General features: G+C 34.7%; 1 protein-coding gene across 1 annotated transcript; it reads left to right on the top strand.

Annotated features, from left to right (window-relative positions):
• Positions 1-16,985: 16,985 nt before the first annotated feature.
• LOC120172602 lies at positions 16,986-21,804 on the top strand. Its single transcript, XM_039180024.1, has 5 exons — positions 16,986-17,276; positions 18,189-18,344; positions 19,292-19,387; positions 19,998-20,118; positions 21,420-21,804. The coding sequence occupies exons 1-5, from the start codon at positions 17,001-17,003 to the stop codon at positions 21,590-21,592; spliced, it is 822 nt and encodes a 273-aa protein (XP_039035955.1). The 5' UTR covers positions 16,986-17,000; the 3' UTR covers positions 21,593-21,804.
• The last annotated feature ends 4,915 nt before the right edge of the window (positions 21,805-26,719 follow it).

Raw genomic sequence — 26,719 nt, 5'->3', positions numbered from 1 at the left:
ATAATTAGTATTCAAATCATATTAATCGTTATATTATTTATTATTTATGTTTTTAAAAATACATTGAACTTCATTTAAATATTATTCATAGAACATATTGGACAAAATTTTTATAATATTTTTATTGAAAAAATGCCTCGAATGTTATTCATAGAACATATTGGGCAAACTTTTTATAATGTTATGGTTGAATAGGGTGTTTTCTACAATGTAAGGAGAAAGTGTACTGTGCTCGGTGTGTCCATAGTGAGTTGTCAGGACCACCCTGCGTCTTTGGCCATCCAAGGGGGAGACGCAACAATTGCACTGCGTCAGTCAGTGTATGTATATGTACATGCCTTTAGGGAGTTAAGAGAATGCCGATTATGACCTCCTTTCTTTTTAATTTCATATAGAACCTATGGAAGATGACCCAACTTAGAGTTAAGAGGGCAGAGATGAGAGTCATGCCTCACCAACGACAAATTCTGGTGATGAGTTCATCTCGGATACAATTCAGAGCAGGCACCAGTAGATGTGGCGGTTGAGAAAGTGACATATTTTCACGGACCTTACCTACGTACTTAGACATATAACTAGGTGTCTCCCTAGTTCTTTAGTTGCATCACCTCCCCCACCAGTACCCTTAGTTTTGCCAGTAGTCATTCCCCATGAGTTCCTAGTTGAGAAACTCAGCAGGTATGAGACCAATGAGTTTTTCAGTTCTGAGGATGAAGTTCCCATAGTAGTGACCAGTGGCTAAGAGATACGCTTCGCACACTCCGACAGTTGCATCTTACCCTAGAGGGTAACTTGAGTGTGTCACTGCCTACTCAAAGGTGACGCCATAAATTGGTGGGAGACGATCGAGATGGTGATGGAGCTAGAGAGGCCGACATGGGAGCAGTTTCTCGCAGAGTTCAGACAGAAGTATATCGGGCATACTCATTTCGATGACTTGATGGAGCAATTCATGTACTTGACTCAGGGTGTTCGTTCAGTGATGGAATATGAGCGAGAGTTTCTCACGCTTAGCAAACACGTTGTAGAGTTGATTCCGACAGAGGAGCACCACTGTCACAGGTTTAGAGAGGGTCTTCGCTGTGACAATTTGACACACCTTGAAGCTGATCATCCCAGGATCTTCGTCCAGCTGACCCACCTGGCAAATATAGTTGAGAGGGCGTTGGCTAAACATGCTAGACAGTCCGGTGAGACTCCAGGACAGATCAAGAGAGCCATTGAGCCAATGAGGCCATCTTAGACTCTAACCAAGAGGGCCAAAGACAGTTAGGGTTCATCAAGACCCACAACATCTCAGTCGATGAGGACTAGGCAGAGTCTGGCCAATAAGGTAGGTCTGATTACAAGAAGAGACCATTGAACTTAGCCTCGGAGTGTAGCACCAGTGAGTCGATCAAAGTCTTCACTCACCCTATTTGTGCTCAGTGTGGGTAGGGACACGTACCAGTAGGGTTCGAGAGGTTTCTACAATTACGACTCCTTGGACCACTTCGTTAGAGGTTGCCTTAGAGCTCAGGGTACAATATCTGCAATGACTCAACGATCGGCACCATTAGTGCAGAGGGGCCAATGGCTAGTTAGGGGTAGTAGTACAGTGTTTGGGAAGCAGAACTGGGAGACAGTTAGATCAGTGGCCGACGTAAACTTAAAGTAGCCTTCAGATAGTATACGGTGCGAGCTCGAGAGGAGGTTGATGTGATAGATGTGATATGAAATACCTTTATAATTTTTTCCATTCCATTTACCACGTTGATAGACCTCGATTCCACCCACTCTTACATCTGCTCCTACTTAGTGCAAGAAATAGAAATCCCAATAGAGGATATAAAGTTAGGTGTTTGAGTATCAAGCCCCTTAGGTCTAGATGTCCTTGAGGAAAAAAATTCAAACGATGCCCAGTGGGAATTCAGGATCAGACTTTCCCAGCAGACTTGATGGAGTTACCTTTTATGGAGTTCGACATGAATTGAAGATGGATTGGCTAACCAAGAATGATAATAGTTTGAGGTACAAAGCCAGGTGTCTTAAACTCAAAACAGTCGAAGAGACCAAGTTAGTAATGACCAATGAGAGATCTCATCAGACAAGGGCAATATCAGCTTTGAAAACCCAAAGGATGATCGATCATGGGTGTGAGGCCTTCTTGGCTAACGTGGTCGACACCTGAATTTTAGTATATATACTCGAAGATATCTGAATAGTGCGAGATTTTCCTGATGCATTATTAGAGGAATTACTGGGCTTACCACTCGAGATTAGAGTTTGATATTGAGGTAATGTCAGGTTCAGCCCTGATGTCCATTTCTCTCTATCGCATGGCACCGATAGAACTAAAAGAGTTAAAAGCCTAGATTCAGGAGTTGTTAAAGAAGGGCTTCATTCGATTGGGAATCTCACGATGGGGAACACTAGTCTTGTTTGTTTAAAAGAAAGATGTTGTTGATGAGGTTGTGCATCGACTACAGGCAGTTGAACAAGTTGAATCGCTACCCATTCCCTAGGATAGACGACCTCTTCGACCAGCTAAGAGAAGTGTACGTCTTCTCAAAGATTGATATGTGATCAGGCTACTATCAGTTAAAAGTTAAGGATGCAGATATGACAAAGACAACTTTCAGGACAAGGTGTGGTCATTATGAGTTCTTAATGATACCGTTTGGGCTCAATAATGCTCCGGCAGTATTCATGGAACTAATTAATTGAGTCTTCCACCCATACCTAGATTAGTTTATAGTGGTGTTTATAGACAATATCTTACTGTACTCTCGATCAGAGAATGAGCACTTCAATATCTCAATATCGTTTTACAAACCCTTAGAGATAGACAATTGTAAGCCAAATTTAGGAAATATGAGTTTGGCTATCAGAGATAGTACTCTTAGGACATGTCATTTCAGCAGACAACATCACATTCGACCCTAAAAAAAATTTGAGCCATAGTTGAGTAGGAGCCACCTAAGAATGTGTTAGAGGTGTGCAATTTTCTTGGATTACTCGGGTACTATCATCGTTTCCTTTATGGTTTCTCGATGATAACCACCCCGTTGACCAAACTACTTCATAGGGGTGTTCCTTTCGTTTGGTATGAGAAGCGGCAACAGAGTTTTGGGAAATTGAAGATCATTTTGATCCAAGCCCTAGTGTTAACTCGACCAAAATCAGGTAAGGATTTTACAGTTTTCAGTGATGCTTTGTTGAATAGACTTGGATACGTATTTATGCAAGAGGGTAAAGTTGTTGCTTATATGTACTAATGGCTTAAACCTCATGAGCATAACTATTCCACCCATGGTGTTCACCTTGAAGACTTAACAACACTTCCTCTTTAGTGAGAAGTGTAATATATTCACCAATCACAAAAGCGTAAATTATCTTCTAACTCAAAAGGAATTAAACCTCATACAGTGTATGTGGGTTGAGTTTCTCAAGGACAATGACTGTGTAATATATTACCATCTAGGAAAGGTCAATGTTGTAGCAGACACCTTTAGCAAAAAGTCAATATCAGAGTTATGAGCTTTTCTAGCACGGTTGAGTTTATCCAGTGATAGTGGGTTGTTAGTCGAGTTATGAGTTGAACTAACATTGGTAGGAGAAACCAAGAGAATATAGAGTTCAGATGGCCGATTGAGAACCCAAATTGAGCAGGTTTATCAGGGTGAGGCCCCAGGTTATGAGTTACACGATGGAGATGTGTTCTACTTCAGGGGTCAGTTGTATGTACCCAAAGACACTCAGTTACACTGTAATATTCTCCATGAGGCTCATTGTAGTCTACTCTCAGTACACCCAAGAAGTAACAAGATGTATCAGGAGCTTCGTTGATTATTCGTTTGGTTGGGTATGAAAAAATAAGTGTCAAAGTTCATCTCTAGATGCCTAGTGTGTCATCAGGTTAAGGCAGAACATCAAGTTCCCTCATGTTTGCTTCAACCCATTCAAATTCATTAGTGGAAATGGGACAGGGTAACCATGGACTTCGTGACCAGTTTACCAATGACCAGATAGAGACAAGACGCAGTTTGGGTCATAGTAGGCCACTTAACCAAGTCATCCCACTTCTTTACAATTAGGATGAACTATAACTTAGAGAGGTTAGCTCAGTTTTACATTCATGAAATAGTGAGGTTATATAGTGTATTGACTCCTATCATTTCAGACAGAGACCCTCAATTCACTTCTCACTTTTGGAAAGCCCTCCATGAATCCATAGGTACCAAAATACACTTCAGTACAACTTTCCATTCTTAGACAGATGGCTAATTAGAGCGAGTTATCCATATCCTAGAGGACATGTTCATGTTCACTATCATCGATCTAGAGGGTAGTTGGGATGACCACTTACTATTAGTGGAGTTTGCCTACAACAAGAGTTTTCAGTTGAGTATCCAGATGGTATCGTATTAGGGCTTGTATGGACACAAATGTAGGACTCCATTATGCTGGAAAGAGCTCAGTGAGGGTAGGATTATAGGCCCAGACTTGATGAGAGAGAAATGAGAAAGTTCAATTAATTTAAAGCCAAATAAAGGAAGCTTCAGATAGACAGAGGTCTTACGCTAATTTGAAGCGTAAGGACATCGAATTTGCAGTTGGGGACAAGGTGTTCCTCAAGATTTCTCATTGGAAGAAAGTACTCCATTTTAGGTGCAAGGGAAAGTTGACTCCACGCTTCATAGAACCTTATGAGGTACTCGATAGAGTCAAACCAGTGGATTACATGTTAGCCTTACCACCAGAGTTAAAGCGTATCCACAATGTGTTCCATGTATCTATATTTAGGAAATACAATTTTGATTATTGCACATCATTCCTCTAGAATAGATTGAGGTCAGCTCAGATATGACCTATACAGAAGAGCCAATCAGAGTCCTAGCAAGGGATGTCAAGGAGTTAAGGAACAAGAGGATTCCTTTAGTAAAAGTGATGTGGAGGAACCATGGCATTGGGGGAGCGAATTGGGAAACCAAGAAAGATATACAACTTCAATACCCTCACCTCTTCTATCTAGGTAAATTTTAAGGACTTAATTTCAATTAGAAGGGGATAGTTATAATGCCTCAGATCCCAGGTTAAGAGTTCTGGCTAACCCGAGATGGGCTTTAGGAAAGTATTTTGGCTTGGAGTAAGCCTTGACGTAAAAACAAGTGGTATTGTGCTTAGATTGATCCCGATAGTGGATAAAAAGGGAATTTTTAGTTTGCAGTCAGAATCAGAGAGACCAAGTGAGTAATTTTACCATTGTTCAAAATAAATGTTGAGCACCATTAAAACTTGGTAATATCATGTCTGATTTCCTTGTTTTTCTTTTTCTTCACTTTTGTCTTTTTATTCTTCATCTTCATCTTCTTCTTGAGTAAGCTAAGTTAACGGAAGAAACTTTAGTTTTCTTCCAGTATTTCATAGCAAGCCATGGTAAGAACCAGATTGCACTTACCCTAAGCTTCATCTTGAACCCACTTTTTCAAGGTTTTACCATTATTTTCAAGAAACAATTTTTGTGGAGGTTTAAGAGATTTTAAGATTTCAGTCCATTTTTAGTATTCTAGAGGCTTATGAAGTGTTCTTATTACCTTTTGAACCATTAAACTCAACTAGTAACTTCTACATTTGATTCTTGTATAGTTAGAGAAGTTAATGAAAGCTTTCAAGCAAATGAGAAGGAGAAGCGCGCATTGGGTTGACCTTTGGACACCATTAGCATATTAGAATCATTAGGTAACTCACTTCTAACTCAACTATACCATGTGTAGCTCATTTAGATGAGATTTGGTAGGTTGCATAAGCTTGAAGCATTTTCATGGTAGATTCATAATTTGGGTGTTTTAGCATATATTAAAACCTCTTTATGATCCATAATATTATATTAAACACTTAAACATCAGTTAGGGACCTCACTAGGGATTTTGGGGTAAAAAGATTGGAGTTTTTTTAGACAAAACAGGGTACCCCGTAGTAGTAGTATCGATACTCTAAACACTGTATCGATACTATTATTCAGTTAAGCAAAAATCAAACAAGTTTTAAGGGGAAGTATCGATACTCATACAAGGAGTATTGATATTGAGGTCCCAGTTTCAGTACTAATCTTTTTGGTATCGAGACCACCAATCCAGTATACAATTTTGGTATCAATACTCACATAGAGTATCGATACCAAGGCTAGGGTATCGATACTACAAGGGTGGTATTGATACTGGAGATATTTTTCAGAAACATTGAACCTAAATTTGGTATTGATACTTAGGTCAGTATCAATGCACAAGTGAAAGAGTATTTATACTCATCCAGGAGTATCGATACTACCTTACCCAAATAGTTCATGTCAGCTATAGGGTATCTATACCAACAGGTGGGTATCGATACCGAGGGTTCAACATCGATACTGAGGAGTCAATATTAGTACTGATGAGTAGTTTGGATAAATAATTGAAGGGGCTTTTAGATCAGACTCGAGGTACCCTAAATACACCTGAACAACAACAAATAAAACTCCAAGCGATAGCAATAATTAATATCATAATATTAGAAACAATAACATGTAGGTTCACATAAATCTAGCCTTGTTTGACACTTAAAAAACAATCACGACACCTAAATTCCTTTTTGTAGAATTGTGACAGTTAGTAGATATCCAAGTCAGAACCAAGGCACTTCAGTAGCTGACTGGGCGCAGATGCCCCAAGACTTGATGGAGTAAGTTGGCAGGTGTACGTTTTCGATGCAGCTGTGGATCTCACCCTAGATACCCCGAGAGCGTATAAAAAAGGCTAGAGGGGTGTGTGAGCTCTAAGATGCAAAACCCTTAGCCGTACTATGATGCCTACTTTATAGTTAAATCAGTATCGTTGCATGTTCAGACCTGTGCTGCTAGCCAGCTCATTTAGTGAGCGCATATAGTATAGTATAGTTATTAGTGAGGCATTGAGTTTGTAAGCTTTGCATTCAGAATGTGTTTCTGTACGTAGTTCTTAGGGGAAGATCCTGGGGATTTATCATCGCTAGACATTCCAGTGCAGCAAACCATACCATCAGAGTACGTCTTGAGTCATCCTTATAGGGAATGTACTATTTATGGACCCTTGTGTGTATTCAATCATATCTTTGAATTGTATTTGGTATTGTATTATTTTGAGATAAATTTTGGGAGCTCCCCATTATTTGCAAACTCATATTATCATGTTTTATTTTTATTATTACGGATGAATTATTTTCAGTGATTATAAATAGTTTTTTTAAAATATTGGGTCATTATTATGGTATTCATATGTAACATTGTTATCCATGAATCTTCGGGTAAAGATGGATTTGGGTGTTATAAGAATGATTGTTATACTTCTAAGCAACCATAATGTTCACAATGCAATTGACGTATGCCTCGACATTATCTTTCCACAACACCCCAGAATCGACAAGAATTATAGACAATTCATTTTTTGTAAATTAATATTAAATAAAATTTTATAATTGTATTTACCTATTCAAATTATGCCTTAATTTACTTTAATTTATCAAACTCATTCAAATAAAATATGAAAATCAATCACTCATTCAAAAAATAGGCAAACATTCATTCAAATAAAATATGAAAATCCATAACACTCATTCAAAAAATAAATACGAAAAAAAACCCAAACATTTATTCTTCATTCATTAAAATTGAAATAAAAATAGAAATTCAAATATTCGTTTGTTCAAATACAAATACAAATATGATTACTCATTAGGCCTATATCTTGGTAGATTTAAATATTTTTTAATGACCTTCCCCTACATAATTCACATCTCTTCGGTTGACATTCCTCTCTACTATGCAAATCCGTAATGGTATGAATACGAGTGAACTCATGTCGACCCTTTGGACTTCTACAAAGCATTGGATTTGGTAGTTATTCATCATGAGCCTTTTTCTTCCAATATGAATATGGGACACTAAAAAAACCATGGTTACTGTTACATAACTCACAAAAGGAATTTATTACCTTGATCGCATGTGGATTGCTAGGTCGTTGCATATTCTTAACCAAGTTGGTTAAGGTATCTAACTGTGCGGAGATAGTTTCCATTGAATTAAGCTCATTTATTGTGGTGTTACGTCAGACTCCTCCTCTTCTAGTAGTTGAGAACTGATAATCATTCTTGGCAAGACGGTTCATAATCTCCATTGCTTCCTCTGGTGACTTATCGAGGAGTATGCCATTTGTCGGAGCATCTAGCATCATCCTTGTCGGTGTATTCACTGAGTTGTAAAACATTGTCACTTGTGTCCATACTGGGAATCTGTGAATGGGAAATTTGTGTCAAAGCTCCATATATCACTCTCAAGCCTCATACATGGATTCATCATCTGCCTGCCGAAAAGAAGTAATATCATTACACAATTTATCAATTATATTTGTAGAACTAAATCTAGCGAGGAAATCACGACATAAATCCATCCAAGATTCTAGATATCCAGATTATATACTATTCCACCACGATTTTACCCTATTCCTCAGTGAATATGAGAATGATTTTAGCCTTAAGACATCCTCATGGACTCCTTTTTCCTAGAATGAGTTGCAAATTTCTAGGAATAATTTGAGATGTTGTCTGACATCTTATGTTGCTGATCTACCAAATTGACCAATTGTATTGATTATATTGAACATTATTGGTTTTAATTTAAAGTAGGCATCTTCTATTTTAGGTGTAACAAATCCTGGATTTAGACCGTTGAGATCTTCTTCTAAGTAGTCTAGAATGGGCCTATTCATAGCTTGAACATGTCACTCGACTAGAGCTTCTCCTCCACTTTCTTTGGCTATCTCATTGCTGATAGCATTAGGGTTTCCAATTAGATCAACGAGTTGGTCTCCTATTATTGCGTGTTGCATTTTTCTTCTTATATAAAAAGCTCGCTCGATTTTAAGTTCAAATGGATATTCTGGTGATGTTAGTCTCGACTTGGTCATACACAGATGCAAAACCAAAATTTGTAAGCTCATTGAATCTGAAAAAAAAGAAAAAGAAAAATATAATACTAATAATTAAGGTGCAATAAATAAAAAATCAAAGTCGCTATTGTCAATCCTCGACAATGGCACCAAAACCTTGAGTGCTTCACAATTATTGTAAGTTTACAAGTCGCAAGTTATAGTATAGAAAAGATACCATCTCCACAGGGATTGATGTAACACTATATTCTAACTTATCGCACTATAAAAAGGAATAAATTGGTAATAGTAGGAGTATGAATAAAAAATAAAATAAAATAAGCAAGTAAATAAAAGTAGGCTGATATTGAATAAGAGAATAGGTCATGTTATCGTGATTAGTGGTGTGACAACTGTCTGGAAAGTCTGAGTAGTTGATTGCCTAGGCAACTCGATTACCTTGACAACTGAAAATAATTCAATTGTCATAGCAACTGAGTTTCCTTCTTCAAATCTTGACAGAGTGTTCTTCAATGCCTTCATATTATCCCTAACTTCAAAGGACTGGCCAATTAAGCATGCCTTGGTGATACATTCCTATGTTAACCATGGGTGGACAACAACTGATCTTGCACTCCTTTTAGTCGTTGAAATCCAAATCTTATCCTTAGGATGGATTAGCCTTCACCAATATTTGTTCAAATGAAGACCATGCTCATTCGTTTCTTGAATCTAACTCTCTCAATATTAGATAAATGGATAAACTCTCAAGATCCTCTCCTAATTCACTAGAAATCAATTAAAGAACCAATAATTAACAAGCTTTGAATTTAAAAGACAATCAAGAACTTGAACAAATCCAAGAGTTTCCACAACCATAAAATCCTAACAACCCTAGCCAAATAGATTTAGTTCATGGTTGGGTGCAAAAGAAATACAAGATAAAGATTCCCCAACAATATGAATCGAAAAAATAAGAATATTGCGCTTAGCTTTTCTCTCTTTAGTCTCCCCCTTTTATTGTGAGTTTGGTTATTTATTTATAGGAGAAGGTTAGGTCAAATTGGTTGTTGATGAGGATGAGTTTTAGTTGGAATAAAATAAATCTCTGTTATCTTTATCTTAAAACTCCTTGCAAATTTTACTTCTTTATCTCCTTAAAACTCTATGTGGAATTCCAACTTTTTAGGGCTCTCCTTTTATTTGACGTGATTATCTTGATTAGGTGAATTTATCCAGTCAGCATTATCATGCACAAATTAACACACATCAGTAGTATATTTTCAACAAAAAACAACCAAAATGCAATATCAAACTTAACTGCGAAGGAAACTATGAAATCATGCATGAATAACTAATAATTCAACTAGACTGAACCTAAATCTAGCAATAATCATGGGTAAAAGGGTAGAAAATATAGTACTTTTATACGCTTAACACTAACATGCTAGGTTAAGAACAAGTTTTACAATTTACAAGTTTTATGTGTTCAAACAATTCAGAACAAGTTTTTCTCTTCCACTAGTTTTCTAGTGATAGACGAAGGCAATGATAATTCGTTATTTCTGCAATTGTGCTCTGTAGCTAATCACCTAGTTGTTATATGAGATACAGATGACCAATGAAGTCGAGCACCAAAGGAGTGGCCAAAAATTTGTCTTAAGGAAACTGTGTAGCGATAGGCCTCAATTGTTTCCAATCAAAAGATCAATAAAAAAGAGTATTTTATTTCCCTTTATTTTTTTATTTGGTTTTAAGAAGTTTAAGTTCTTTGTTTTATTTTCTCAGGTTTGATTTTGTCTCGTGTTGTTATTTTGCATAACAATCTGAAGACCGAGTAAATCCATTCTTTCTCTTTGATTTTATAATGATATTTCAATCATTATTATTTTTCTATATTATTCTCGAATAGATGTGTTTTTTCTAACAATCTTAAGACATATATTTTTCTTATTTTTCTGAGATAATATAGAATTTGTTTGAGTTTAATCCTTGTTGTGTACAAGGGAAGCATAAAAATGTCTACAAAATAAATATTGGGAGAAAATCAATAAGAGTTTATACCAACGATAAGATTTCTTCAATTTTAAATTTATGAATTTCAATTTTTTGTGGAATAATTTTGAGTTTAATTTTTAATGTGAGACATGGTTTTACTACTTTCTGTGTTATGTTATTTATACTTAATCGATACAATTACCCAAGTCTCGATACTTTTGTGTCAGGTGTCGATACTTTCGATAGGTTTTCATTTTTTTTCTCTTTTAAAAATATCGATAATATGATACATATACTTCTAAAGTATCGATACCTTCAACATATCCGATAGTGCTTTACCGGTTTTGTCATATTTAAACCGGTTTTTCATATTTTAACTTGTTATATTGTCATGTATCGATACATGTTTATAAAGTATCGATACTTTATAGGAGCTATTATTTCAATTCTTTTAAATTCCTAAACTATCGATAATATGATACATATACTTGCAAAAGTATCGATACCTTCAGCATATCCGGTAGCTCTTTACAGGTTTTGTCATATTTTAACATGTTATATTGTCGTGTATCGATACATGTTTATAAAGTATTGATACTTTATAGGCGCTATTATTGGAATTTTTTTAAATTCCTAAAGTATCGATAATTTGGTGCATATACTTAGAAAAGTATCGATAAAAATTTCAATAATTCATGTATGTCTACCTTTTTTGTCAAATTGAAACCAATTTTGTTAAATTTCAACATCTTATATTGTTATGTATCGATACTTCTTTGCAAGGTATCGATACCTACCGACAAGATAAGTTTGTCGGTTGTCAATTTTTTTAATATTTCTTCATGATTTCCACCTACAACATTATTATTACTCAAAATTTCTGGTAGCGCTAAACCGACTTTGTTAAGTATCTTATTATGTTTCCGGTAACGCCATATATTAGTCCGCCTTTTTGAGACAACTCCCCGATGTAATCATTTTGTTTTACATCAATAAATTATGAAATGACCAACAATAATATAAAAAAGGGTAAACTACATAAATGACACCCTAACTATGGGTTTGGTCTCGAAATGACCATCATTTTCAAATTTTCATCAATATGACCACTGGATTATTTAAATGGTTTCAATATAGTCTCCTGCCGTAACATTTAACGGAAGTGTTTACGTGGCAATTAACAAAATTGATATAACTAGGGCGCGGGTCTTTGTAAAGTTACGTATTTGTTGCGTTGGAACCATGTTTTGTTTTCTTCCATTTTGGTCACCACTTGTATATGATTTGTTTCCTTGGATTTTCATTTAATGAAATTTGATCATGATTTTGTTTTTAATTTGTCTAATGCCTTCATTTGAACATTAACTTTAAAATATTTTATTTTAGTCATGTATTAAATGTATAGATTAAATCCCCTAGATTTTAGAATTAATCAATTTGATCACCAAGATTAAATTTAATTCTTAATTTTAAATTAGGTTCTAATTTCAATTTAATTTAATAAATGTATTTCTCCAATCAGATTGTGACACATGTCACAATCTGATTAAAGGGTTTTTTAATTTTAATTTAATAAATTTTCAATTCAATCTAAAGGTGACACGTGTTATCTATTTGAATTGAAGTGAAAATAAATAAAAATGAGTTTTGTCACCCAAGAGAATCCAACTTGGGTCCCAATGGTAACCTTGCATGTCTTAACCACTAAACTAATTCTTATGTTTGTTATTGAGATAATGCATATGTTATACAACTTGTTCAAGTTTAGGCAGAAACAAATAAAATAACTTGATTGGATTTGAACACAAAATGAATTAGTAATTATGCAAGCCTTAACCAATAAGCTAAATCTAATATTTAGGAATCAATTATATATTATATATATATATATATATATATATATATATATATATATATATTATACTTAATGATAAAAAAATAAAAATAGATAAGTGAGAACTTACATCTAGGTCAATTGAGAATTTGACGACACTTAAATCACTAAAATAAATCTAATAGTTTATTTATAATTGATTTAAGATTTTAATATTTTAAACTAAATTTATTGTTTTCATATTTATTTTTTAATGATTATATATATGAAATAATTTAATATTCAAATTATAATCATAAGAAAAAAATTAAAATTCAAATGATAAATTTATTTTAAATTGTCCTCGTAAGTTCATGTATGTTAAATATATTTTTAATTTAATTTTAAATATAATTATATATATGATCATTCATAAATATATAAAAAATGAAAAAATATAATTAAAAATATTAAATCTTAAATTAATTATAAATAATATATTAGATTTTTTAGCAATTTAAGCGTTATCATATTCTTAACCGACCCTCACTTGTCTATTTTTATTTCTATCATTAACTATGATATATAATATATAAAAATATTTTAATTAATTTATAAATGTTAGATTTAGCCTATTGGCTAAGGCTTTGCTTGGTTACGAACTGATCTTGCTTTTAAATGCAAGTAAGTTATTTTAGTTTTATTTTTTTGCCTAAACTTAAACAAGTTATATAACATATGTATTATTTTGATAACACGTGTGAGAATTGGCTCAACGATTAATTCTAAAATCTAGGTGATTTAATCTATAAATTTAATACATTACTAAAATAAAAAATTTTAAAGTTAATGATCAAATTAAGGCATTAGACAAATTAAAAACAGAATCATGATCAAATTGCATTAATTGAAAATCCAAGGAAACAAATCATATACAATAGTGACCAAAATGGAAGAAGACAAAGTAGGGTGCCAGTGTCGAGAGTACGTAACTTTACAAGGTCCTATGCCCTAATTATATTAATTTTGTTAACTGACACGTCAATATCTCCATTAAATGTTAACGGCATGTGACTATATTGAACTCATTTAAATAATTCAGTGGTCATTTATGTAGTTTACCCTATGAAAATAGGTACTATGTTTCAATGACCAGAACACCAGCCCTATACCTAACAATTTTCTTCGGAATTTGATTGATCTGCCTCTTAAGGCCATCAATTTAAGCATCTAACAAACTGGATTAGCATGTTTCCATGGGGTGTAGTCATTCAACGTTGTCAACTGTAGGAACAATTTCTACAGGGACTTCATTAGGATTCGAGTCAAGGCAACCATAATCCCAATTTAGTGGGCCCCATGTGATTTATTATTTTAATATATTTAATGAGATTTGTCACATGAAGAGTCCCTTAAAAAATTAATTTAAAAAAAATGATGGTGACGAGTTAATTGTCAACGGGTAACTACAATGGTCAATTGCTAATGATTATCATTGAACTTGTCACCTCGAGGTGATGAGTTTGTCCGGATTTAATTTAAAAATATATTAATTAATTAAATAATCTTTATGAAAAGGTAAATACATAATAACTTTATTACCAAAAAAATAATAAAAGAGTTAGTACAAACTAATACATACATAATAAAATTTATTTATATTTTCGTAGTTTTTGACGATACTGAGGAGTGATCGAATGATAATGACATGAGACTTGTCGAGTACGTCGAGATCATTCACCTTGATCGTTTTTGTCTTCATCTTCGTTTGCTTCTTGAAGAGGAGGTGTACTGAACACACTCTGAGATCCACCTTCGAAATACGATGAAGAGATACTTATGGTATTTGGCGTCATCATTGCCGCAATTGAATTGACTTGGCTACCTTATTGACCATATATCATATGATCCCATTCACCCTCACCTGCATGTTCTGTCGAAGATGCTTGAGTGTCTTGCATTGCATCCCATGAACCTTCAACCCAATTCGGTTGAGTCTTGGTTGAAGCATGATATGGAGGATAAAAACCAAAACTAGCATGAGATGCAAAATAATCGGTAGAAGCAAAAGACGAAGATAATGATGATTTCTTGAACTTTGTGAATCTTTTCTTGAGTTGTGACCATTCTTCATTCTCTTCCGATGTCGTTAGATAGAGTTTCTCATTTGCTTCATAATTTCAGAGATAGAGAAAAATGTCGAAATTTAGATCAGTAGGTGTGATCTCGTAACGCACGGAGATAGATAAATAGAACTGATTCTATTGCTCAATATAAACAACGTGCTTCATATGCCAATTTTTTGTATGCTTCCTATGCGTATCAATTCTATGGAGCGCATCCATATCAAATATTTACATAGGAATTAATTGATTAGACGCAAACTGTCACAACACTCTATCTGTGACGTGCATCTCGATAATCACAAAGTGTAATAAAGACATTACGACACAAAATAACTCCGACCCATCAAAAAAATACCAGTGGCAGTAACTGGTAGATCTCTTCGTTACAATACGAAAGCTATGAAAACTGTAAACATTAATTATAAAAGTTATTATATATAAAGTTAAACGATTTCAAAAAAATAATAAAATAACTAATATAATACAGTTGAATATTTACCGCATGTCGATCAATGATATCAATCCTCATTCGTATATATCTTTTAGTTGCACCCGACAACTTGGTCTCGATTATTTTATGTGTCATCTAAAAAATATAAAAATTAAAATTAAAAGAGAAAAAAAATTAATTTAAAAAATTAATTAAAATAAAGTTAAAAAATTATCTTGCAGCCAAAGGAAACTCAACTGAGGCTGTTGTAATTGGCGTAAAAAACAGGAACTGATATCAAGCCCAAGACTGTAGCAATAATAGACAGTCCGCTATATCAGCTTTTTGACCCTTTTCGATAATTGTAGCCTTATAAAGCTCCCGATATAAAATAGTCAAAATCGCCAAGCCCTAACTAGTATTACGACACTCAATAAAATTATTCAATATAGGAAGATACTGAATGTGCGCCAAATTACTGGATTTATCTGTTAATAATATCCCTCCAATTAATTGGAGAAGATACACTCGGGATGTAAATACGACCTCCTTCTTGGTAGAGTCATTTGTCACTTGAAATTCGAACTCCAACCAAGTGATCCGTATCTGATACCCGTCTAAGACCTGGTGGCATCATTCCTAAAACTTTATGAACAATACCGAATAGGTTGTGATCGTTCCACCTCATGACGGTTGTACCATTAACCGGAACACCCAGTTGGTAAGTGATACCTTTTAACGTAACCGTCGCTTCACCACTCGAAAAATGGAAAGTATGAGTCTCGAGAATCCAACGTTCAATCAGAGCCGAAGTCAATGTCGGTTCAACTTAAAACCACGCATAAATATGGTTGGATACAGGGTAAATTGTTATAGATATATAATCATCCGCTGATGCGGATCTCTCAATGTCATTCCTCGTTGATGAATGCTTCGTTATTCATCCGAACTGAGTTCGAATGAAGAAATATGGGCACCATCAAGGCGTAATATTTCTTCTCAAGTAGACATTTTTATGGGAATTCTTCACAAACTTCTATTTTTTCTCAAAAAAAATTCGTAACAATAAATGGTAAAAATTTTAAACCCTAAACCACTATTTATAACCTCGATCCCAACAACTATAAATGACTATATTATTCAAAAATCCGAGAGAACTCCTCACCTCGATGTGACAAGTTCCATGGTGACCGTTGTTAATTGACTGTTATAGTTGATCGTTGCTCAACGGCTCTAAACGACTAGTTTTTTTAATTCAAGGGAACTCGTCATGTCAAAGCAACGAGTTTTATCGTTTTATTTTTCAAAATTATTTACTTAATTTTAAAAATAATTTAAAAAAATTAATTTCTTAAGAGATAAGCGACGAGTCCCATTAAATATATTAAAGTAATAGCCCACATGGGGCCTACTTAACTGGGACCATTGGGCCAAATAATTTTTGGACCCTCAATATTAAGCCCGAAAAACCCTACAATGACAGCTCAATAAGAAATGGGCTAAAGGTTTGGGCTTGTCCTCACATATGACCGTGAGGATATGACTTGGAAAAGTAGGGGCCAGTCATGCAAATAGAGTGAAAGAAGGAAGAAAGCTTGACGACTTCAAATTCATACATATACGTTCGGTTATCCATTTAATCCTTATTGATTCTTTTGTCACTCCAATTTTAGCTATCCATTAATCCCATTCCCACTACATTTCTTATTTCAAAGATGACACTCCTCTCATTACCTCCGCCTTCTTCGCATTGTTTTTCCTCTTCATTCTCTTCCGGCCACCGGTCCTCTGCCGTCGTTACCACCGGCCGCCCTATCCGTTTCCCTGCGGTCGCGGCTGCCACCACCACTCACCATCATCAACAGTCCCTTCCTATTGACAGGTCTTCGCTCGCTGTTGCTGAAGCGGTGGAGGAGGACCAGCTTTGGGCTGCTGCTTGCCTCCGCATTCGCTCATTCAATGACTTTCAGTCTTCCTCCTTTGGCATCCAAGTGAGACCTTCTTTCTTTCTGTTGGTTAAGAATTTGTGGGTGCTTTTGTTTTGGTCAACGCGGGAGTTTTAATTGGTTTATTAACAATTTGGCAGCGTTTTGTTTTGGGCTTTTAACAAGTTGTTGAAGGTTTGAAGGATTGTCGATTTTGATGTTTGTGAAAAGGGAGTTTCATGTCATCTAATTTAACAGCTGAAATACAGAGTTGTTTTGCTCTTCTTTTTTGTCAATGCCTTTCAAATTTGTGATAGGGTCCTTCGAAGTTGAAATTGCATAGTCTTAAGAGTTTCATATGAAAATTCCTTGGTGACTTTCATCAGAGTCTCTGTAATTTTACTTCCTATGGAAGGTCCTTGTTTGAGGAAACTGTGTAAAATCATAAAAATCACTCGTATGAACTATGGTTAATCTTATCATATAAGAAATTTCCGAGCTATGCATGTGATGGATTAAATGTCCATGACTTTTTCCAATCATAGGCATTTTCTAGCAGCCTAGAGATTAAATGAGCCCTGTATGAAGGATGAGGGGGTGCTGGGGCACCCCTGGGAACTTCAAATTCCTATGATCTAATTTTGCATCTTCTAGAATTTTGTAATTTCGCACCCCCTAGATTTGTAATATAACTTCCTAAGTTTGCACCCCCTGAAATTCTGCTTCTGGCCCTACTCTATCCCATGTCGAAATGTGTAGAAAAGAACATATACTGGCTGTTCTTGGACTGACATGATGTTTTAGATTTAGTATTGTATTGTATTGTAAGAACTAGTTTTATACCCCATTAGTGCAGCATTGTTTTAATTACGAGGAAAATGAACTAGAAAGAAAAATGTTTCCTGAAGGATTGTAATTTTTCTATCTATTATCTTCTTATTATGATACTTACGGTATTTAGTCCTTTTCAAGTATTAGGATCATAAAAGGTACTTGGCTGAACGTGAATTTTTGGCGCTAAAGGAAAGAATTGCTGGGAAGAGGGAAGGCTTTAAGAGAGTATCTTGCATAAACGCTACACTTCCTTTGTCACAATTATCAAACTCTGCTAATGATTTATGTGCTTCATGTAAGGTTTGTTTGCTTTCTTTTTAGGTTTTTGCAACTTATAATGATTCAAATTTTAAATGTCATGTTGGCATGTCAATGCTATTGTTTTTGTTGATTAGAGACTTTAACAAGATTCAGTGTGCCATATATTCCTCTAGGAGAATCTCTGTAATAATGATGTTGAAAAATTTGATGAACTGAGGAATGTCTAAACTCAATACTTTTAGATAGGATGTATCTTACGGGTGTCTGTTTGTCATTACTGGACAGATACTGGCAAAGAGCAACATATTAAGGTTTAGTTTTGCGTGTTTGGAACCAAATCAAATTGAACACTAGGCATTTATCAGAAAGGAAATGATATTTATCCATGTGGCAAAAAGAAGGAACCATGCAGAAATGGATAGTTCTCTTTTGCTGATAGTTTAAACTTTAAATGGTATGCCTGCAATATGAAAGGGTTATTAGCAAAAAAAAAAAAATGGAAGAAGATTACCTCTCAAGATTGGAACTTGAATAAGTTGAATAACGGACAAGTTCAGGATATTCAAATCTTCTTTTAATAGTAACTTTCTTTTTTAAGTTTTAACTAGTTCAGGTAATGCTGGATAGCTGAGAGACCCCAAGGTACGATATTAGTGAACTTGCAGGCATTAGACAGATAACTTTCTGGATATACTTTCGTACTTAATTTTGTCATTTTATAGGCTCTTTTGTGTGCAATTCAATTCTCTAATGATTTATGTCAGGTAAAAGAAAATCTTCTCCTTTTGATGTTATGGGTTTGGAATAATGAGGGTTTTACGCCCTTCTGTGTTCTCTTTATTAGTTGTAAATCTCCAATATCAAATTTCTGCTTACTTTTCAAATATAATATGAGCTGTAATTCTAGACAAACGTATGCCTTCTTGAAATTTGTTTGCTTCACTTTTTACTCTTTTTTTATCATTCTTCCCCCTTTTCTTTTGTAGTTTACTTCCAACGGAGAGGATAGAGTTGTTGTTGGAACCCTTGATCTTAACCAATGTCTTTGGCTTCCAGAAGAAATACCTGGAAGGAAACCAGAGGTATTCATTTATTTCAACATTTTTCTCAATGTTATGTTTGTGCTTATTCAGTTAACGATATAGTTTTAGGTGTTAGGGCTTCTTTATTGTTCTTCAAAAGTGGAACATACTTGTTTATGATTGAGGTAAGAGTATTTATACTGTATACTGATTGACTTGTTCCACAACAATTTGCCGTCAACCTACAAATTTCCTATTGAATTACATGATCCAGATGCTAAAGGACTCAATCGTACCTAGAATAAAAATTTTCAAATAAGATTTAACTAATTAAAATAGTAGGAAATGACAACTGAATTTCTAAAAATATGTTTCTCAGACTTTTATTTTCCTTGTAGCACCCTTGTTCTACACATATCCAAAAAAATGGGTACGGAGATATTTGGAAAAACTTAGAAAAATTGAACTAACTTGTTTAGGCACATACTATTTTTCAACATTCACTGCAAAGACCGAGTAATGTAGCTGAGAATCACTTGTGGATCTTTGTTAATATATTAGAAATAACATTGATGAAATTTATCATGCTATAATATTTGATATATAGGTTCTAGCATCAAAATGATTGCTTTAGTATAAATTGATCTCTATTTTGAGCCTTCTTTGACAGGGGATTGAAGCTGAATATGGAAGAGCATACCTAAGCAACGTATGTGTAGCTAGGGAACTGCACAGAAATGGCTTAGGTTATGACATTGTCTCGAAATCAAAGACAGTAGCTGGAGAATGGGGTAACAAATGCATTAATCTTTTATGATGTCCTGCCCTTTCATAATCATCTCACTTTAATAAAACAATTGTACTGGACAGTTTGTTGCTATCTGAAAATTGAAATTATGAATTTTGGTATAAGATGGTAAAAGCTAAATGCTGCACCAACTCGGGCTATTTGGTGCAATCATTTAGAAATTTAGCCCGTTAAATATATAAAGGGTACACTACACGTTTAGTGCCTAAACTATTACTTTTGTTCCGTTTTGGTACCCAGACTTTATCTTCTTCTTTTTTCCAAAACCATACATAATGTTTAGTTTAGGTTTCATGTTGGTACCCTACCGTTAAAAACTTGACGTTGATGTTGACATGTCACCATAAGGTAATGTCACGTCACAATTGAGAAAAAAATAAAAAATGTCACTTCAGTAGTTATGTTAATTTTTTAACGACGGGGTACCAAATTGAACTTAAACTAAACGTTAGGTATGATTTTGAAAAAAAAAAGTTTGGGTACCAATACGGAACAAAAGTAATAATTTAGGTACTAAACATGTAGTTTACCCATATATAAATGGGTTGACTGTCTGTAAGGTTCTCTTTAGGACTATGTTTTGTCTGACCTCTTTTGTCAATGAGAAAAAAAAATAAGGGTCTCTCTGAATAATATTCTACATATTATTTATGTTTATATTAGTTGGGAAACTTAAAGGAAGCAATGATATAGTTTGTGACTGTTTTGGCTTCTCTAGAGAGGCCTCCTAGACTAGAATATTAGCATGCATTTTCTTCAAATAAGGGATTCCTTTGCTCCCTCTTTTGTTTTCTAACCCTGTCTTGCTATTTAAATACATGGGGCATAATGTTCTATATGTTAGCTGAGGGAGGTTCACCACTTTCTGGACTTGAAATCGGTTTAGCACTGAAAGGACTGACCCTTTTCAGTTTGTACACCTTTGTCATCGGATTGATTGTTTTCAGCACTAATCTAAGTTAACCATGAACATATTTCTTGATATATTGTTGTTAGAACTTGGAACTTGAAGTCATCAAAGAAATGCTACAAGTTTCTTCATTTCGTTCAAGGCAAGTGAAAATTGCCCCCAGGGGATGATGCAAACCATGTTGTCTTGTGTATTGGTAAAACTAGAAACATTTTCTAAATATGGTGCAAACCATGTTGTCTTGTGTACTAGTAAGGGACAATGTTTTATAGACTTGCACTAGAGCATTCTGCTCATCGGTAGGTATATACACGTGTGTACAGAACTTATTCTAAATACAAGATATTTAAATGCTATTTGTTGCACCATTTCAGGCATAACTGATCTATACGTACACGTTGCCGTCGACAACGAGCCTGCAAAGAATCTGTACTTGAAAAGTGGTTTTATTCATGAAAATGATGAGCCGGCTTGGCAAGCTAGATTTCTGGATAGGCCCCGAAGGATTCTCTTATGGATTGGTGTTCCTTGCACTAATGAGTTGTAATGATATAGACAACCATTGTGCTTGCTGTTGTTTGATAGTGCAAATTGGGATTCCATACATGTTTATATCATCTGGAAAAGTATCCCATTTCAAAATGTAATATAATGTAAATGCAGCTAACTGAACTTAGTTAATTATCTGGAGCCGATCTGCAATATTATCAAAAATTGGAAATGCCCATTTCACGGCTCCCGACATGAACAAATATAATGTAAATTGTGGTTTTGCCTGCATTGTCAAGGCCGAGAGCAAGGATACGAGCTTCCTTGTTTCCAAACAGTGAAGAGAACAATTTTGTAAACAGTGTACTCATTATCGTTAAATATACAAAAGTTACTCTCGATGCATGAATTTTGGATCAGATTACCAGAGCAGCACCCTCTTTTGACTTCCTCCCACGAAAAAAAAGAAAGTGCCTCTGCTTGCAAGAGGAGATGAGATTTCGATAGGGATGGGCATGAGATCCGAACCTGACGGGTTCTGACTCGACCCGATTGGGTCGTTTTTTTAAAAATTTAGGTTTGGGTCGGATATTTCTTTTAAGTTATGTTCGGGTTGGGTTTAGAGTGAAAAATATGACTTGACCCAAAAAAATTGTAATTTTACCTTATATATTTAGGGATAATTACAATAATACCCCTTTATATATTATTTTCTTATAATTAAATCCTTATTTTTATTGAATAAAAAAAATATTTTTTAATAAATATATTATTTCGGTTAGGTCAGGTTTAGATTTTATCTCAAAAAATAGAATTGAGTTCGGGTCGGATGGAAGGTATATTTTTCGAGTCGGGTGGATCGAAAATCCAACCCGACCCATGCCCATCCCTAGATTTCGAGGGTAAAATTTAAGAATTTGAAAAGTAGAGGGGTGAGAAATGCAAATCCCCCTTTTGTGGCTATGTTGTGTGTTTGCAAAGAAATAGATTAGGAACACATTGATAATAGTAACACATACAATAAATTAACTATTCGACCTCACATTTTCTTTAAAAGTAACCCTCATTATAATCATTGAGTTACATTCTGCGTTTCTCTTTTATATCAACTTAATTTTCTTTCAATATTTTTATACCGTCTTATTCTTTGATATTTGTTTAGCTAGTGGTATCATTAATTTTAATATCGATTGTCGATTGCCGAAATATTAGTTCTCTTATTTTTATATTATGTCTTTATGTTTTTTTAGTCTTTTTAATTTTGAATAAACATCTCTATTCTTATAACATGATTTTCTCTACTCTTGTGGCACGCGTTTTCTCTACTCTTGTAACATGGTCCTCATATTTTTCGATACATTTTTTTCGCATAGATTTGCGGTCATTTTGGTTCTCGTCCAAAAATCATCACAACATTTATTTTCTGATTAGTTAGTCGATGGTCACGTATAGTCAGATCCCCTCTTTTGGTAAAAGGTTGTTTGCCGATGTAATCAGAATTGTGTAGCAAAACAGCCTACCAGATTATTTGGTTCGCTCTTCACTCCTTTAACACTTCGTCATCCGTCTCATTTGACAGAGATAATGAGTTTATATAAAGGTTATTGGGTTTTGCTATTGATCGTCATTTTAAATGAAAAGTTTTACATTTTTTCATATTTTTAAATTTATTATTTACTTTTGTTTGAGTATTTTGTTGAGTATTGTCTCTAAATTTAAATCTATATTATGATGCGATGTAATTTTAATTCATTAATAAAATCCAGTAGACATTGTTAAAAAAAACATACCGCAAATATTGGTAAGAAAATTTGATGCTTAAGATACCTCATCCTACATAAAGAAACATAAAAGAAATTATTAAGTGCTTATCAACAATAACCAATTTGATTCATTTCCTATTAAATCTCTTTCCTTTATAAAGGAAGGTTGGCCAACCAAATTAAAAAACACAAGAAAAATACAGGCATTAATAAAATAATATAAATAGTGGTCTAATGTTCTCAAACATCATGGAGAGGATACAGTGGCGAAACTCGACATTTTTTGGTGACGGCCATTTTAAACAAATTCTAAATACTAATTAAAATATCATACTAATAAAAGAAAAAGCTTATAAATTCTTAAAATTCATCCGCTCACATAAAAATTCAAACAAATATATTGATATTTCCACATTGGCTTACGTAACCTAGGATCGTGTTCTATAAATGGAAGATTAATGTCTTCAACTTCAACAATCGGAGGCTAAGGAAGAGATTGACTAAAACTCTGAAGCTCAAGCCATGAAGTTTTCGATGGCATACTAATTTCTATATTATCAATGTTTTTTTTTTGAAAAAAAAAATATAATTTTTTGTTTGCTCATAATTTAACACAACTTGTAACATATAACCATAAAATATATTAATTTAATTTTATAATAAATTAACATAATCTAAAAATTAATCAATAAAGTTTAAATTTTCTATTTATATTCAAAGTACAACCATACATATAAATTGAATTGAAAAATATTAAAAAATTACCTTCAATAGAAATAAAATACTTGATAACTTGATTGAAGTCCTCAACTCATAAAAGATGAACAATTTAAAGAATATGAACAACTAAAAAATCAAATTTTTTATATCTTGAAATAAAAATAACAAAAAAATAGATTTTCATTCATTTAAAATTAAAATAATAATATAAAAAGTACATGTTAATTCTTTTCAATAAATAATATTTAAGTGGTTTCCAAGTTTCAAAGTAAAAACACATTCTTTTAGGTAATTATATATTATACAAATTTTTTTAGGGGTCAAATTTAATAATTTAATATATATATATAGAAAAAATTGTGGGGATGGCCCCCTAGTCCCTTAAAGCTTCTGCCCCTGAGAGGATACAACTTTAATTCTTAAGAAATTAAAGGATTACTTGAAATATAATATGCCAACAACTGGTGGTAGCTCAAGAAGTATTTTACCTAATAAATTATGGAGAGTTGGTGTACACAAACTCTGCATAAAACTTAAAAATAATGTTTTGAAAGAAAATGGATTGGGTATTTGAATAATACCATACTTGGTCAAGCAATCTCATCATAACACTCGTATTACATCTTCATAAGCTCGTTGACTGACTGTTACAGAAAGCAAGCTTAAAAGCGTGAGCCCACAGTGTAAAAAGATATCTTTAATACAACTCTGCGTTCAATACCGAGCATTTCCCAATGTTCCGAGAGAAGCCGCAAATCCAATTGCCAATATCTGTTCTAAATACACTCCCTACTGTAGCATGTTCTTCCTCAATGTCCACCGCACCATCCATATTGATTTTAACCCACCCATGTCATCGCCTCCTCTAACTCTTTCAGCATTTCTAACAAGGTTTCCGCCCAAAGCAAGCCACATAAACACTCGGATACAGTATATGACCATATCATTAAATGAGTTAGATATCAATGATTTTATACAAGGAAATTTTATAATTAGTATTCAAATCATATTAATCGTTATATTATTTATTATTTATGTTTTTAAAAATACATTGAACTTCATTTAAATATTATTCATAGAACATATTGGACAAAATTTTTATAATATTTTTATTGAAAAAATGCCTCGAATGTTATTCATAGAACATATTGGGCAAACTTTTTATAATGTTATGGTTGAATAGGGTGTTTTCTACAATGTAAGGAGAAAGTGTACTGTGCTCGGTGTGTCCATAGTGAGTTGTCAGGACCACCCTGCGTCTTTGGCCATCCAAGGGGGAGACGCAACAATTGCACTGCGTCAGTCAGTGTATGTATATGTACATGCCTTTAGGGAGTTAAGAGAATGCCGATTATGACCTCCTTTCTTTTTAATTTCATATAGAACCTATGGAAGATGACCCAACTTAGAGTTAAGAGGGCAGAGATGAGAGTCATGCCTCACCAACGACAAATTCTGGTGATGAGTTCATCTCGGATACAATTCAGAGCAGGCACCAGTAGATGTGGCGGTTGAGAAAGTGACATATTTTCACGGACCTTACCTACGTACTTAGACATATAACTAGGTGTCTCCCTAGTTCTTTAGTTGCATCACCTCCCCCACCAGTACCCTTAGTTTTGCCAGTAGTCATTCCCCATGAGTTCCTAGTTGAGAAACTCAGCAGGTATGAGACCAATGAGTTTTTCAGTTCTGAGGATGAAGTTCCCATAGTAGTGACCAGTGGCTAAGAGATACGCTTCGCACACTCCGACAGTTGCATCTTACCCTAGAGGGTAACTTGAGTGTGTCACTGCCTACTCAAAGGTGACGCCATAAATTGGTGGGAGACGATCGAGATGGTGATGGAGCTAGAGAGGCCGACATGGGAGCAGTTTCTCGCAGAGTTCAGACAGAAGTATATCGGGCATACTCATTTCGATGACTTGATGGAGCAATTCATGTACTTGACTCAGGGTGTTCGTTCAGTGATGGAATATGAGCGAGAGTTTCTCACGCTTAGCAAACACGTTGTAGAGTTGATTCCGACAGAGGAGCACCACTGTCACAGGTTTAGAGAGGGTCTTCGCTGTGACAATTTGACACACCTTGAAGCTGATCATCCCAGGATCTTCGTCCAGCTGACCCACCTGGCAAATATAGTTGAGAGGGCGTTGGCTAAACATGCTAGACAGTCCGGTGAGACTCCAGGACAGATCAAGAGAGCCATTGAGCCAATGAGGCCATCTTAGACTCTAACCAAGAGGGCCAAAGACAGTTAGGGTTCATCAAGACCCACAACATCTCAGTCGATGAGGACTAGGCAGAGTCTGGCCAATAAGGTAGGTCTGATTACAAGAAGAGACCATTGAACTTAGCCTCGGAGTGTAGCACCAGTGAGTCGATCAAAGTCTTCACTCACCCTATTTGTGCTCAGTGTGGGTAGGGACACGTACCAGTAGGGTTCGAGAGGTTTCTACAATTACGACTCCTTGGACCACTTCGTTAGAGGTTGCCTTAGAGCTCAGGGTACAATATCTGCAATGACTCAACGATCGGCACCATTAGTGCAGAGGGGCCAATGGCTAGTTAGGGGTAGTAGTACAGTGTTTGGGAAGCAGAACTGGGAGACAGTTAGATCAGTGGCCGACGTAAACTTAAAGTAGCCTTCAGATAGTATACGGTGCGAGCTCGAGAGGAGGTTGATGTGATAGATGTGATAT

This window comes from Hibiscus syriacus, unplaced genomic scaffold (assembly GCF_006381635.1).
Source record: "Hibiscus syriacus cultivar Baekdansim isolate YM2019G1 unplaced genomic scaffold, ASM638163v2 tig00111873_pilon, whole genome shotgun sequence".
NCBI lineage: Eukaryota > Viridiplantae > Streptophyta > Magnoliopsida > Malvales > Malvaceae > Hibiscus > Hibiscus syriacus.
This window is presented reverse-complemented; position numbering and strand designations above follow the sequence as displayed.

Excerpts from the sequence above, each read along its gene's own strand:
- LOC120172602 (XM_039180024.1), top strand. The coding sequence starts at position 17,001 with ATGACACTCCTCTCATTACCTCCGCCTTCTTCGCATTGTTTTTCCTCT. Across the intron at positions 17,277-18,188 it reads CTTCCTCCTTTGGCATCCAA|GATCATAAAAGGTACTTGGC; the intron begins GTGAGACCTTCT and ends TTCAAGTATTAG. Across the intron at positions 19,388-19,997 it reads TACCTGGAAGGAAACCAGAG|GGGATTGAAGCTGAATATGG; the intron begins GTATTCATTTAT and ends CTTCTTTGACAG.